The following is a 14090-nucleotide window of genomic DNA, read 5'->3' as shown; positions in this document are numbered from 1 at the left end:
AACATGACTTTCTGCTAGTCCCTGTTTTATAGGATTTGATGGGCAAGATCAGCTTGATTGGTAAATATACAGATTACTTAACAGAACATCAAAATGGTAAAGTACGTTAGCGCTTATCTGGTTCAACATATATATATGAAAAACAAGATTCAAAAGGGATATGTAATAGTCTCAGGAAGAGTGTTACTAACGGGGAAACACGTGTCTTCAAAGAAAAGGCCTGGGCTCAGGGTCTGAACTTCGGTTTAAGAGGTTACCATCTGTGGGACCTGGGGCCAGTCGCTTAGTTTCTCTGAACCAAATTCCTTTCCTCTAAAATGAGGATAATAATTTACTTCCAAGAGCTGTTGTGAAGATTAAGTAAAATCATGCATGCATGTAAAACTTTAATCCAGTGCCTGGCTTAGCACCACAAGTCAACTATTATTATCGTTACCTCTGCAGGAGAGAGCTCTTTTTCTGTAAGAAAAAACATTCCTTCTCCAGTCAGACCCCGTTAACAAGGTCGCAGCAGAACAGAAAGTGCTTTCAACTGCACGGAGATGGGTGCTGCAGGAACGTGGACCCAGCCCTCCCGGGCGGCACAGCACAGCCGCCTTGGCAAAGCCCATCTTCCATTTCCTTCCGTTCCTTTTCGGGAGAGCCTGGCTCCCCCCCCCCACGCGCTCGGTTATCTTATTCTCTTGCTTCGCCAGGTCGCTGGCCTCTCTCTGGCTTCTCTTTGCGTCCTCTCGGTCATGTGGGCCCCGCGGCAGCCGGGAGGCCTGAGTCTGCGGCTCGCCCCCTCCACGCCCCAGTCTTCCTCTTCGCTTCCGCGAGCCGCAGCTGCGTTCCGAAGCCAGGGTTCCCGAGGGGATTGACGCGCTGAGGGGAGGAGCGGTTTCTTGCTGCGCGCCTCTCAGGAGCATTACGGCCGGGCTCGTTCCCGGCTCCGGCCGCCAGCCCCAGCCTCACGGGTCCGGAGCGGGGACTGGAGGAGGCGGCGAGGGAGGGAGCGGGAGTGAAGAGGCACTCGCCCGCCCGTCCGCGCCCAGACCGCCGCAGCCGCCTTAGCAGCCATGGCCGAGCGCCGCGCCTTTGCCCAGAAGATCAGCAGGTAAATCTGGGGCGTGGGGCGCGCCGCCGCAGCCGGGGGAAGAGTCGGAGAATCCTCCCAGCCCGGGCCTAGGAGGCGGGTGGGTGTGGCGACGCGGACGCCGGGATCCCGCGGCCTGGTCGGCGGCTTGGCGGAGGGGCGGAGGGGCGGAGGGGGCTCTCGGCGGCCGCGGTGGCTGCCCAGGCCTGGCGCCGCCCTCCGAACCCGGCCCTTAGCCCGCGCCTCGGCCGGGGTCGCTGAGAGCCCCGCACGCCCGCGCCCCTGCCTCCGCCGGTTCCTCGGGCCCCCGGGCCTGGAGTTCGTGGCGGCTTATTGAAGGGCTGGCGGGGGAAGCTCTTCTGCCGGCCGCTCGGCGCTTCCCAAATTCTTTGTGTCCCCACCCCCGGGCTGGCCGGGGCCCTTTCCCTCTCCCCGCCCACCCCCGTTGCCCCTCAGGAGGGTGCGGGGGTCCGCCCTCGTCTCCACCCCAACAAAAGATTCGGCGCGCGGCGGGCTCCCGGCCGGTGCGAGGCCCCCACTCCTTCAAGCCTCTCACCCTTCCCAGAAATCTGACAGGAATCCTCTTTGCACCCAGGGGTCCAATTCAGAGTGGGCTCGTGCACCCAGAATCGAAAACGTACGGCCTAAATGAAAAGTTGAGAGCTTGTGGTCTGCACCTTCGGTGTCCAGCTGCCCGATCTGACGAATTGTAGGCTGGAGCTTGATCCTAGTAGTGTGTGAATGTAAACTGCGCCTGTGTTTCTCATAGCTCCAGAGGAAGATGGATGATAGGCAGTGTTCTTTATACACCGGCCCTTTGACTCGTGTTTTTAGAAGTCTAGCAGTGAGCAAGCGATCACGGTTGAGGTTTCTGAGCTTTTCACCCACTTGTGGTGGGGAGGTTACCACCTTTCTCCCCCCTAAAACTAAAAATTGAATTATGGTGGAGGATTCTAACATTTGTAGACTTTCATTGTGGAATATATCAGTGTGTATGACACTAGACATGTTTTGTTTAATAAGACCATATTTCTGTTCATCTGAAGTCCTAAGAAAAGAAACATTCGAATGTATTACTTTTTCCACAATTGTATTTCTGTGACTCTGGATCTTTTTAGTTTGCTGATATTTATTAAAGATTTTTGGACCTACCAAACAGGTCGTTTCTTAACTGCTTGAACTTCCATAGTGTTACTCTCTTTTGGCACTTTTTCATTTAAAACTAACATCTGTTTCATTTAAGCTTTTCTTTTTTTCTTTCGAGCTTTAAAACACATTTTATTTTCTCCTTAAGAGACAAAATAGCAAGTGCTTAAGAGCATAAGCTCAGACTGTGACCACGGGCTTAAATCCTGACTGTTATTTTCTAAGTTGGCACCTTGGCCAAATTGTTTAAGGTCTTTACTTGTTTAGAAAATGGGTAAAAAAACCGGTACCCAGCTCATAGAGTTGTTGCGAACATTAAACGGAATAATTTGTATAAAGGGTTTAGTACAGTGTATGGCCTTTACTAGCTATCATGGAACACTTAACAGTAATTAGTATAACCTAGGGAGCTGTGATAGACTTAATAGGAAATTATTACTTTTGTTCTTTCTAAAAATTTTTTTTGTAAAATAACTTGGTTTTGTTTCTGAAGGCAGTGCCATTTAAAAGTAGATGCGTTACTTGACATGCATGCTTAGTATTAATTTCTCTAAATAGAACCAAAAGCTTATCTCTGAGAACATTGTGCTGATCAAGAAAGTGCACATAAGGGAGTTAGGTGTGAAATACATACAATGTCTGTTCTCCATTCATGGAATTTGTTCTCAGATAGGGCATGACAAAACACAAGAAAAAAAGATAACCAGTTTTGCAAAACAACAAAAAAATTCAAGTTAGTATAGCCGTTTAAAGTTATAAAAGTAAGGCAATGGAAATGAAGAGACATGCATTGATTGTAGAGATACTTAGGAGGTAGGCATGGCAGTGATTGATGATTGCTTGGATAAGGAAAGTGAGGAAGACTGAAGAGTCTGGGAGGACATCCAAGTTTCTGACTTGGGCAACCAGGATGGAGGCAGTTGTTGAGTAAGGGAGGACAGGAGGAAGAATGGGTGTGAGGGTGGGAAATGAGGTGGGATGGAGATGATGATTCAGTTTTGGACATGTTGATTTTGAGGTGCTCATGGAGCATTCCAAGAGAAGTGTCTATGAGGCTGTTGGTACAGGTTTAAGGTGCAGAAGAGAGATTGGGTTGGAGATCTAGATTTGGGAGTCATCAGCAAGTAGATTGTAATTAAAGCCAGAGGAGTAGATGAGATAGTTGAGGAGGAATGCACAGGCTTAATCTGGAGGGAAGACCAAGGACAGAACTGCTATAGATGATGAATTATTATCTGCTTATTGTGAACGAAAGGTACTTTCCTCCAAGTTACCAAATATGGCTGAATAATACCTCTGAATAAATTATTGTTCTGCTTCTTAGTTTTCTACTGGGGGAAGTATAGCACAACTCTGGAGACAGACTGCCTGGTTTGACATCCTAGCACTGCCCCCCATTGTGTAAATTTGGATGAGTTACTTCCTCTCACTTTTGCCTCATTTTCCCTATCTATAAAATGGGGTCAATAGTAGGACTCACCTTATAGGATTGTTGTAAGGATTAAATATATCCATACATATAAAATGCTTATGACAGTGCTTTCTAGACAATAAGTACACAGTAAGTATCACTATTTTTTTTATTATTGCAGGATTTATAATATGGCCTAGGACTATTATTTGGAAGTAATAATCCTTTTTATGACATACCTATATGAACTTTGTTGCTCTGTGAAAAGCCTGTTGCTACTGGAAAACTTATTTTTCTTTTTTTAAAGCTTTATGATTTTTCAGAAACGTTTACTTTGAAAAGAATTATACTGATCTCTTTTCTGGCTCAGTTTTTTCCTAGCCCTTTGCATTTAGTGCTGTTATTTTTTGAGGCTGTGATTTGGTGATTTTTCAAAGCTCTTTATTGTACAACACTGATTGTGCTACTAACCTTGGCTCATCATAGAAAAGCAGACTTCATGTCCAGTATTGCCTCTTTTCTGTTCTCCCTACATTTATGTGTGTATGTATGGCTGCGTTGGATCTTTGTTGCTCTGTGTGGACTTTCTCTAGTTGCGGTGAGCGGGGGCTATTCTTTGTTGCGGTGCACAGGCTTTTCATTGCGGTGGCTTCTCTTGGTGTAGAGCACAGGCTCTAGGCGCACGGGCTTCAGTAGTTGCGGCATGCAGGCTCAGTAGTTGTGGCTCACGGGCTCTAGAGCACAGGCTTAGTAGTTGTGGCACATGGGCTTAGTTGCTCCGTGGCATGTGAGATCTTCCTGGACCAGGGATCGAACTCATGTTCCCTGCATTGGCAGGCAGATTCTTAACTACTGAGCCACCAGGGAAGTCCCTGTTCTCCCTACTATTTGAGGACAAGGCATATGCCTTGTTAACCTTTGTAATCACTCCCTAGTGTATAATAGGTACAATTTATGGAATGTTGATTGTAGATAAATGACCTAGGATTTTGTTTGGATTATTTTGTCCTATCACTTGATATTCAGCTGTAATGAAGAATATTTGTGTATGCTTAAAACACTTTTTACCACATTCTCATCTTCATAACCCAGAGGGTAGAAGAATATTGTAAAGAAGGTAGGCTGTAGATCACATCACCCAGGTTGAAATTCTACCTATACCAAATAATAGCTGTGTAATTCTGGGCAGTTGATCTAACCTCTTTGTCTTGGTTTGCTCATCAGTAAAGTGGAGCTAAAAACCTCTGTAGGATTAATTTGAGGATTAAATGAGATAATACATGTAAGACACTTAGAACTGTGCCTGAAACATAATAAGCATTCAAAAAATGTTAGCTGCTGCTATTATTCCTATATTATTTACTGTTATTTATTTGTTTATTTTTATTGGGGTATAGTTGTTTTAAAATGTTGTGTTAGTTTCTACTGTACAGTGAAGTGGAGTTCCCCGTGCTATACAGCAGGTTCTTATTAGTTATCTATTTTATACATATTAGTGTATATATGTCAATCCCAATCTCCCAATTCATCCCACCTCACCACTCCCACTTTCCCCCCTTGGTGTCCATACGTTTGTTCTCTACATCTGTGTCTCTATTTCTGCCTTGCAGACCGGTTCATCTGTACCATTTTTCTAGGTTCCACATATATGTGTTAATATACGATATTTGTTTTTCTCTTTCTGACTTACTTCACCCTGTATGACAGTCTCTAGGTCCATCCACGTCTCTGCAAATGACCCAATTTTGTTCCTTATTGTGGCTGAGTAATATTCCATTGTATATATGTACCATATCTTCTTTATCCATTCCTCTGTTGATGGACACTTAGGTTGCTTCCATGTCCTGGCTATTGTAAATAGTGCTGCAATGAACACTGGAGTGCGTGTGTCTTTTTGAATTATGGTTATTTACTGTTATTTATTATTCCCATAATACAGATGCAGAACTGAGGCCTACTGAGAATGAGATTATTTGCCTTAATTGAGGCTCAAACCCTAGTCCTCTGATTTCAGATCTTAAATTATTATTATTTGACTGTATTTTCTTTCTGCAAAATATTTTCTTCTGTGGTAGTTCTAGATTTTCTAACAGTGCTGCTATTAGTATACCAAAAATTATCCTTGTTTTCTTAATCTTTGTTAATTTCATATCATTTTGCTGCCTAAGAAGCAGAATTTAATGAAAGGCTTTCATCAGATCTTTATTTCTGAGGAAAATCCTACATGAGTAGGATTTCCTGGGTATAGGCTTATTTATAACCTCAATTGTTTTTAGTCTTGAATCTGTTCATAACTCTGGCTGAATAGGCTCAATCTTTTAATCTACTTTGTTCAATTCATAATCTCACTCCTGATCAAAGTCCTTTCCACGTAGTATCAACTATTTCAGTGCTGCCTGTTTCATCACTTTGGACACTTATACCACTTCCCTGACCTTCTGTTGTACTCATTTCACTAACTGTTAATGCTGAATATCTAACCTATTTCTTGCTCCTGAGATGCAGAGTAGTGTTAGAGGGAGACTAGAATAGTGTAGAGTTGATCTTTAAAAAATATATATATATATATATATATTATTTATTTAGTTGTGCCGGCTCTTAGTTGCAGCAGGCGGACTCTTCAGTTGCAGCAGGTGGGCTCCTTAGTTGTGGCATGTGGGCTCCTTATTTGTGGCATGCAAACTCTTAGTTGTGGCATGCATGTGGAATCTAGTTCCTTGACCAGGAATGGAACTCAGGCCCCCTGCATTGGGAGTGCAGAGTCTCATCCACTGTGCCACCAGGGAAGTCCCCAGAGTTGATCTTTTATTAATTAATGTCTTATCATTTGAAATGAGGTTTATTCCAAATAATTTCTCTTATTTATCATCTTTGTTTCCCTACCCCATCTTTTACCGAAAAGTTTGGGAGCATACCACATGAGTCCTTCATTTTAACCTCAGCATATGACTGTCCCAATATATTGTTCAACCATCTTTCTCTTGAGCCTGAAGGATATCTTGTACCTAAAACTTGCCTGTTTTATTGTACTTTGAATCCCATACCTTGCCACCTCCTCCCAACCTTGATCTCACAATTTTCCCTTTCCTTTCTAGCATCTTCAATCTATTCTTTTTTATGAATGTTTCCCTTAAGCCATAAGACTTATCCTGCCTTTCTCATCATAAAACAAAGAACCATCGAGTCTTCTGGCATTTCTGGCTGCCAACCAATCATTTCTTTTTCTTTTATAGTCAGTTTTCTCACATGTATGTGGTATAGTCACCAGTACTTCCTGCCTGTTCTCTTTCTCATCAATCCTGGGGCCATATGGCAGTGCTTACCATGCTACCTTATGTGTACTTGGATTATAGGACTCTTGAGAATTAGGAGCATCTGACTTCTTTCTTTTGTTCATCACTGATTTCATGAGGTACAGTTTTTTTTTTTTCTTTTTCTTTCTAAACTTTCTCATGCTTGCCCTCCTTTCCCCTTTCCCCCTATTTTATACTGCTTTTCAGAGCTCTTTGAGGGCTGGTCTAGGTCTTTTTATCTCCAGTGCTTAGCACAGAAACTTGTGTAAACTGGACGCAAAAGAAGTGTAGGAATGAACACCACCCTGCCACCCTGGAGCATCTTTCATTGCCTCACAACAAGGTCATGGCTGATCTAGTCCCTCTCTCCTCTAATTCAAACGTGTTACAAATGAAGTCTCCCTAAAACACAGCTTTTATCATGGCATTCTTATGTTCAAAAATATAAATGTAGTGGCTTCTTATGGGGTTAAATCCAAACTCCTGCTTGCATTTTAAAGTCATCTATAATCTGGTGCTTCTCTTGTTGCTTATTCTCTAGCTTACATTTTGGACTAGTCAGTCTGGTGTTTTCACTTTACCCCCACAAATGCTCTGCTCATTTCCATCTCTATAACTGTTCTATTGGTTTTTTTTTTTTTTTTTTTTTGATGTATCCTGCCTTTCCTTTTCTAAATCTTACCCTTTGCTTCAGAGTACTCCAAGCTGCTGGCCTGACATTTGGGATAACCATTTCCTTGCTTTTCTTTATTTTTACTACCTATGAATGCATCCCTAAGCAATATAATTTTTTATTTTTGAATTCATTTAAATAGAATCATACTGTATGTTTGTATGCTTTTCTGTCTTACTACTTTTGCTCAAAATTATATCTGTCAGATTCAACCATGATGTTACAAGCAGTTGAAGTTCATTCATTTTCATTGCTTTATATTATTTCATTGTATAAATATACCACAATTTTCCATTCTACAGTAGATGGACATTTGGGTTGTTTCCAGTTTTTGACTATTAGAAACAGTGTTGCTATGAGCATTCCTATACATATATTCTGGTACATATGTTCATGAGTTTTTCTATGGTATGCTCAGGTGTGGAATTGCTAGGTTTTTATTGCTTGTCCTAGCAGTTTTATTTATCATCAAGTTTATTAGGCTATGCCAGACTGTTTTCTAAGATAGTTGTGGAAATTTACACTCCCACAATGTTGCCTTACATAGTTACCATCACTTGGTATTGCCAGCTTTTTCATTTTGCCAATCTGGTGGATGCATGATCCTATCTTATTGTAAAAGTTTTAGTACATATTTGCTTGATAACTAATGAGATTGAGCCCTGTTTTGTATGTTATTGACCATTTGAATTTACTTTTTTGTAAATTACCTAATTAAATACTTTGCCATTTTCCTTCCTTGTTTTTTCCCTTTGGATTGTCTTTTTCTTATTGATTTGTGTGAGTACTTTATATGTATTCAGTAGATTAATCATTTATTGATTATATGTTTCGCAAATATCTTTTCCTACACTGTGGTTTGTTTTTTCATCCTTTTTATAGAGTCTTTTACTTTTTTGGGGGGCTGCACGTTGCGGCGTGTGGGATCTTAGTTCCCTGACCAGGGATTGAACCTGGGCCTCCTGCAGTGGAAGTGTGGGGTCTTAACCAGTGGACAGCCAGGGAAGTCCAAAATGGAGTCTTTTGAAAACTAAGTTTTAATGCAGTATATCAGGTCTTTTTTTTTAACGTTTAGTATTTTGGGGGTCTTGTTTAAGAAATATTTTATTCTCTGAGGTCATTAAGATATTCATCTGATGTATAATAAACTTTGTAATTACCTCCTTTGTGTTTAGGTTTATATTCCACCTGGACTTGGTATGTGTATGGTGTGAAATTTTAATTTTTTCAGAATGGATTCTCCTTTCCCCATTGATCTGTACTGCCATGTCTATAATAGATGTGTGTGTCCTTATTTGTGGTTTTTTTTTATGGACTCTCTATTTTGTCCCAGTGGTCTAGTTATACATCTTTTCACTAATTATAAACAATTTTCATTATAATAAGTTTTGGAATTTGGTAGACTCTCTCCACTCAACTTAAAAAAAAAAAGTGTCTTAGCTGCTCTTAGCTTTTTGAATTTCCGTGTATATTTTAGAATCCACCAAAACCAAACAAACAAAAAACTCCCAAATCCTATTAGAATTTGATTGGGATTGCATTGAATCTGTACATCAATTTGGGGGAGAAATGACATTCTTATAATACTGATTCATGGTCGTGGTGTATCTCTCCATTTATTTAGGTCTTCTTTGTATCACACAATGAAATTTTGTAGTTTTCTCCATAAGGTTCTTGCATATCTTTTGTTAGATTTATCCCTAGGTATATAACAATTTTGTATCAGCTATATACCTTGTTAAACTCTTGTTAAATCTAAGAATGTACCTGTGGATTCCTTTGTATTTTCTTTTTCTTTTTTTAAAAATTTTTACCAGAGTTTAATAATAGTCCTTGGTTCTTCAAAATGGGCACAGGCTTTTCAACTCTGGACAGTCCTCAGGTTACACAATAGCTTTGTGGGACTGATTCAACCAGAACTGTTGTGCTTTCTCAGGAAAACACAGGGTCAGTCTTTTTCAGGAGACCTTATATTCCAGCTCCATGCTTGAGAAGCTCCTGGTACAGGAAGACTGAACAAAGCTGAGGGGGAAGATCAGGCTGCAGTCAACCTACTTACTCTCCTGTGGCCTTTATATTTTCCATGTAGACAGCCGTATCATCTGAAAATCAAGAATTTTTGTTTTGTCTTTTCCAAACCTTGTAACTGATTTATTTTTTTGTGTTGGTCTGCAGGCTATTATCTTGCATTATTGTACAGATCTTTACTACCATTTCTACTCAACATTGTGTTAATATTGAGCATCCTCATTTTGTTTATAATCTCAAAGGGAAAGCTTTCTGTGTTTCACTTAATATTAAGCCTGGTGATTACTGTAGGTTTTTTGTAGGTACTCTTTTAGGCTGGGTTCCCTAGAAAATAGAGACTGAAACAAGGATTAAGAGTTGAGGCTTGGACTTCCCTGGTGGCACAGTGGTTAGGAATCCGCCTGCCAATGCAGGGGACACGGGTTCGAACCCTGGTCTGGGAAGATCCCACAGGCTGCGGAGCAACTAAGCCAATGTGCCACAACTACTCAGCCTGCGCTCTAGAGCCCGTGAGCCACAACTACTGAAGCCCGTGTGCTGCAACTTCTGAGCCCGCATGCTGCAACTACTGAAGCCTGAGTGCCTAGAGCCCATGGCTTCACAACGAGAGAAGCCACCACAATGAGAAGCCCACACACTGCAACGAAGAGTGGCCTCCGCTTGCCGAAACTAGAGAAAGCCCGTGCCCAGCAACGAAGACCCAACGCAGCCAACAAAAAAAAAAGTTGAGTTTTTTTCTGGGAGGCATAATCTCAGGGCATTAAAAGAGAAGAGGAAAGTGAAGAGAAGGATGGGAAACAATGTAAGGTGATACCTTATCTCGTTGGCCACTGCTTCACAAAGAGCTAAAGAGAGATCGTTTGCCAGGTGTGCGTGCTTGGCCACACAGGATATCTTTAGACAGAGGAACAGTTCCTTAGATGTGTAGATGGGACTGTGGAAGAAGAGGAAGTTTATCTACCTGCTTTTCTCCTGCATCCTGTTTTCCATTAGTCAGTTCAGTCTCCACAGAGAGTTAGTTCCCTTTAGTTTCTGGGATGCATCTTTTGGACCCCTTTGAACCGCTTGAGATGTCTCTGCTTTTTCAGTGGCCTTTTACAGAAGAGACTTTTTGGTTGCAAGTGACAGAAACTCAAATCAGATTAATTTGCACATATAAAAAAAAAAGGTGCTGATTCATGTTAACTGAGTACATTGGGTCCAGGGATACAGGTGATGTTAGTAGGCCTCTTATCTTCATGTCTTGGCTAGATTTTCCACAAAATTATAACAAAATGGTTACAATGAGAATTGACAGCCCCAGGCTCGAATCCTACAAGTTTAGCTGTGGCAGAAAAGATCCAGGGACACAGTTATTGGTCTGGCTTGGATCACATGTCCTTCCTTGAACCAATTACTGTGTTTAGGGATATAGGGGATTCTGGCCATTCCTGGGTCATATGTCCTCTGTGGTTTGGGGGAGAGATGTGATGGTGTCAGCAACACCCAATCTCAAGGAATGAGTTGCTTATCAAAAAGGAGTTTCTAACCAAAAGAAGGAGGGTCAGAGTGCTGGTCCCCAAAACAACTGATATTCTTTAAATAAAATTAGTCATTTGAAGTTGTGTAGCATCCCTAAAATCATTTAAATATATAGCTGTATAGTCAGCTCTACTACCTGCTAAAATTTAAATGTAACTGGTGAAATACAAAAAACAAACAAAACCAGGGTAACCTGATGCCAGCTGTGGATCCCCTGTCTCTTAACTTTGTTAAGTTTAGCTCTCACCTTAATGCCAACTCACAGCCTCCCAAAGAGGTCTACTTGGTTCTTGTTTTTTGGCTTTCCCATGCTTCTTTCTGCACCTGCACTCCTGCATCCACATGAGGTGTTCCATGTTTGTCCTGTGACATCAGAAAACTGAACTCCTTCACTCATATCAGCCTTTTAATGATTTTAAACTTTGCTAAAGATACAGGGGTGGTGGTAAGGAGCCTCAGAGTCCAAAACTTTCTTAGTGACTCCACTGCAACTCCTCTTTTTCCTGTCACCATCATTCTTTCTCTGACTATAAGCAATTTCTTACCCTTATCGTCACAGAGTAGTTCCAACCATATCCAAGCTCTTTTTGTTTTTTAAAAAGACAACTTTATAGAGGTATACTTTACATACCGTACAGTTAATTCATTTTAAGTGTACCATTCAGTGATTTTTAGGAAATTTATAAAGTTGTGAAACCGTCACCCACAATCCTGTTTTAGAGCATTTTCGTCCCCCTCCCCACAGAACCCCTTGTGCCAGTTTGTAGTCACTCCCTAGTTCCACCCCAAGCCCCAGGCAACCACTAATATACTTTATGTCTGTCTCTCTTTCTCTATATTTGCCTTTTCTGAACATATCATATAAATGGAATCATACAATATGTGGCCTTTTGTGTCTGGCTTCCTTCACTTAGCATAACATTTCAAGGTTTGTCAAGTAGTAGCATGTATCAGTACTTGTGAAGTGGCATTTCATTATGGTTTTGATTTGCATTTCCCTAATGATTAGTGATGTTTTTCTTGTGCTTATTAACCATTTACATATCTATTTACATATCTGTCTATATTGGTGAACTATCAAAATCTTTTGCTCATTTTTAAATTAGATTATTTATCTTGTTTTTGAGTTGTAAGAGTTCTTTATATGTTTTAGATAAAGGTCGGTCCTTTATTAGATATGTGATTTGCAAATATTTTCTCCCTGTCTGGTTTGCTTTTTTATTTTCTTAATGGTGAATTTTTTTTTTTTATACATCTTTATTGAATATAATTGTTTTACAATGGTGTGTTAGTTTCTGCTTTATAACAAAGTGAAAAAATATGGAACACTTCACGAATTTGCGTGTCATCCTTGCACAGGGGCCATGCTAATTTTCTCTGTATTGTTCCAATTTTAGTATATGTGCTGCCGAAGCGAGCACTTAATGGTGAATTTTGAAGCACAAAGATTTACATTTTGATAAAGTCCAATTTATTAATTTTTTTTCTTTTTTATGGATCATGATTTTGGTGTTGTTAGATCTAAGACTCGGCTTAATTCATACTCAAGAAGATTTCCTTCTCTATTTTCTTCTAGAGGTTTTTATAGTTTTAGCTCTTACTTTTGGTTTATGATCCATTTAGCATTAATTTTTGTGCATGGTGTGAGAAGGGGTCTAAATTCATCTTTTGTATATGAATGTTCAGTTGATGTAACACTCTTTGTTGAAAAGACTGTCCTCTTCTCATTGAATTACCCTGATACCTTGTTAAAAATCATTGATCTGTATGTCTGTCCTTACAGTATCAAACTGTTCTGATTACTCTCATTTTACAGTAAAATTTGATAGCTGAAAGTGTAAGTCGTTCAACTTTTTTCTTTTTCAAAATTGTTTTGCCTATTCTGGATTTTTTCCATTTCTGTAAACATTTTAGGATCAATATCAACATGAATTTTACCAACTTCTGCAAATATTCTTTTGGTTTTTTTTGTTGATGTTGTTTGTTTGTTTGCGGTACACGGGCCTCTCACTGCTGCGGCCCCTCCTGCCGCGGAGCACAGGCTCCGGGCGTACAGGCCCAGTGGCCACGGCCCACGGGCCCAGCCGCTCCGCGGCATGTGGGATCTTCCCGGACCAGGGCACGAACTGCATCGGCGGGCGGACTCCCAACCACCGCGCCACCAGGGAAGCCCTCTTTTGGGGTTTTGACAGGGATTGCATTCAATCTGTAGATTAGTTTGGGGAGAATTGCCATCAACAATATTAAGTCTTCAAATCCATGAACACAGGGCTTCCCTGGTGGCGCAGTGGTTAAGGATCTGCCTGCCACTGCAGGGGACATGAGTTCGATCCCTGGTCCGGGAAGATCCCACATGCCGTGGAGCAGCTAAGTCCATGAACCACAACTATTGAGCCTGCACTCTAGAGCCTGTGAGCCACACCTTCTGAGCCTGCGTGCCACAACTACTGAAGCTCGTGCTCCTAGAGCCCATGCTCCGCAACAAGAGAAGCCACCGCTCACCGCAACTGGAGAAAAGCCCGTGCGTGGCAATGAAGACCCAATGCAGCCAAAATAAATAAAATAAATAAATTAAAAAAAAAATCCATGAACACACTGTCTCTTCATTTATTTCGAGCTTTTTTGATTTCTCTTAGTAAAGTTTTAAGGTTTTCAGTGTGCAAGTCTTATACTTCTTTTGTTAAATCTATTTCTAAGTATTTTATTTGTGATTTTATCATGAATGGAATTAAAGAATTATTTTTGGTTTGTTTGTTGCTGGTTTATAGAAATACAATTGATTTTTGAATATTGAATTTGTATCTTCTGACGTTCCTGAACTCATTTATTAGTTCTAGTAATTTTTGGTGGATTCCTTAAGATTTTCTGCCTACAGGATATATTGTCTGTGAGTAAAGATAGTTTTATTTCTTCCTTTCCAATCTTAATGCCTTTAATTTCTTC

The 14090-nt window shown here is 40.9% G+C and overlaps 1 protein-coding gene and 1 non-coding gene across 14 annotated transcripts in view; one reads left to right on the top strand and one right to left on the bottom strand.

Annotated features, from left to right (window-relative positions):
• The window catches only part of DOCK7 (dedicator of cytokinesis 7), a 242973-nt gene that overhangs the window by 30722 nt on the left and 198161 nt on the right, over positions 1–14090 (top strand). For 11 of the 13 annotated variants that reach the window (XR_004352185.1, XR_004352187.1, XR_004352186.1 and 8 more), the window contains exon 1: positions 947–1096. The exons of 1 other annotated variant lie outside the window; for it this stretch is intronic. Coding sequence is in view for 8 of the 12 variants with exons in the window: in XM_032648489.1 (XP_032504380.1) it covers positions 1059–1096 (38 nt within the window). In the remaining 4 variants the exon portion in view is untranslated. Of the gene's footprint in view, positions 1–946; positions 1097–14090 lie in introns of those variants that run through there. One more of the 13 variants, XM_032648558.1, reaches the window with a different exon arrangement.
• On the bottom strand, positions 12462–12568 carry LOC116745698. Its single transcript, XR_004347526.1, has one exon. It is a non-coding gene; the product is annotated as a U6 spliceosomal RNA (small nuclear RNA).

This window comes from Phocoena sinus, chromosome 1 (genome assembly GCF_008692025.1).
Source record: "Phocoena sinus isolate mPhoSin1 chromosome 1, mPhoSin1.pri, whole genome shotgun sequence".
NCBI lineage: Eukaryota > Metazoa > Chordata > Mammalia > Artiodactyla > Phocoenidae > Phocoena > Phocoena sinus.
Note: the sequence above shows the minus strand (reverse complement) of the source record. Positions and strands in the feature narration are given on the sequence as shown.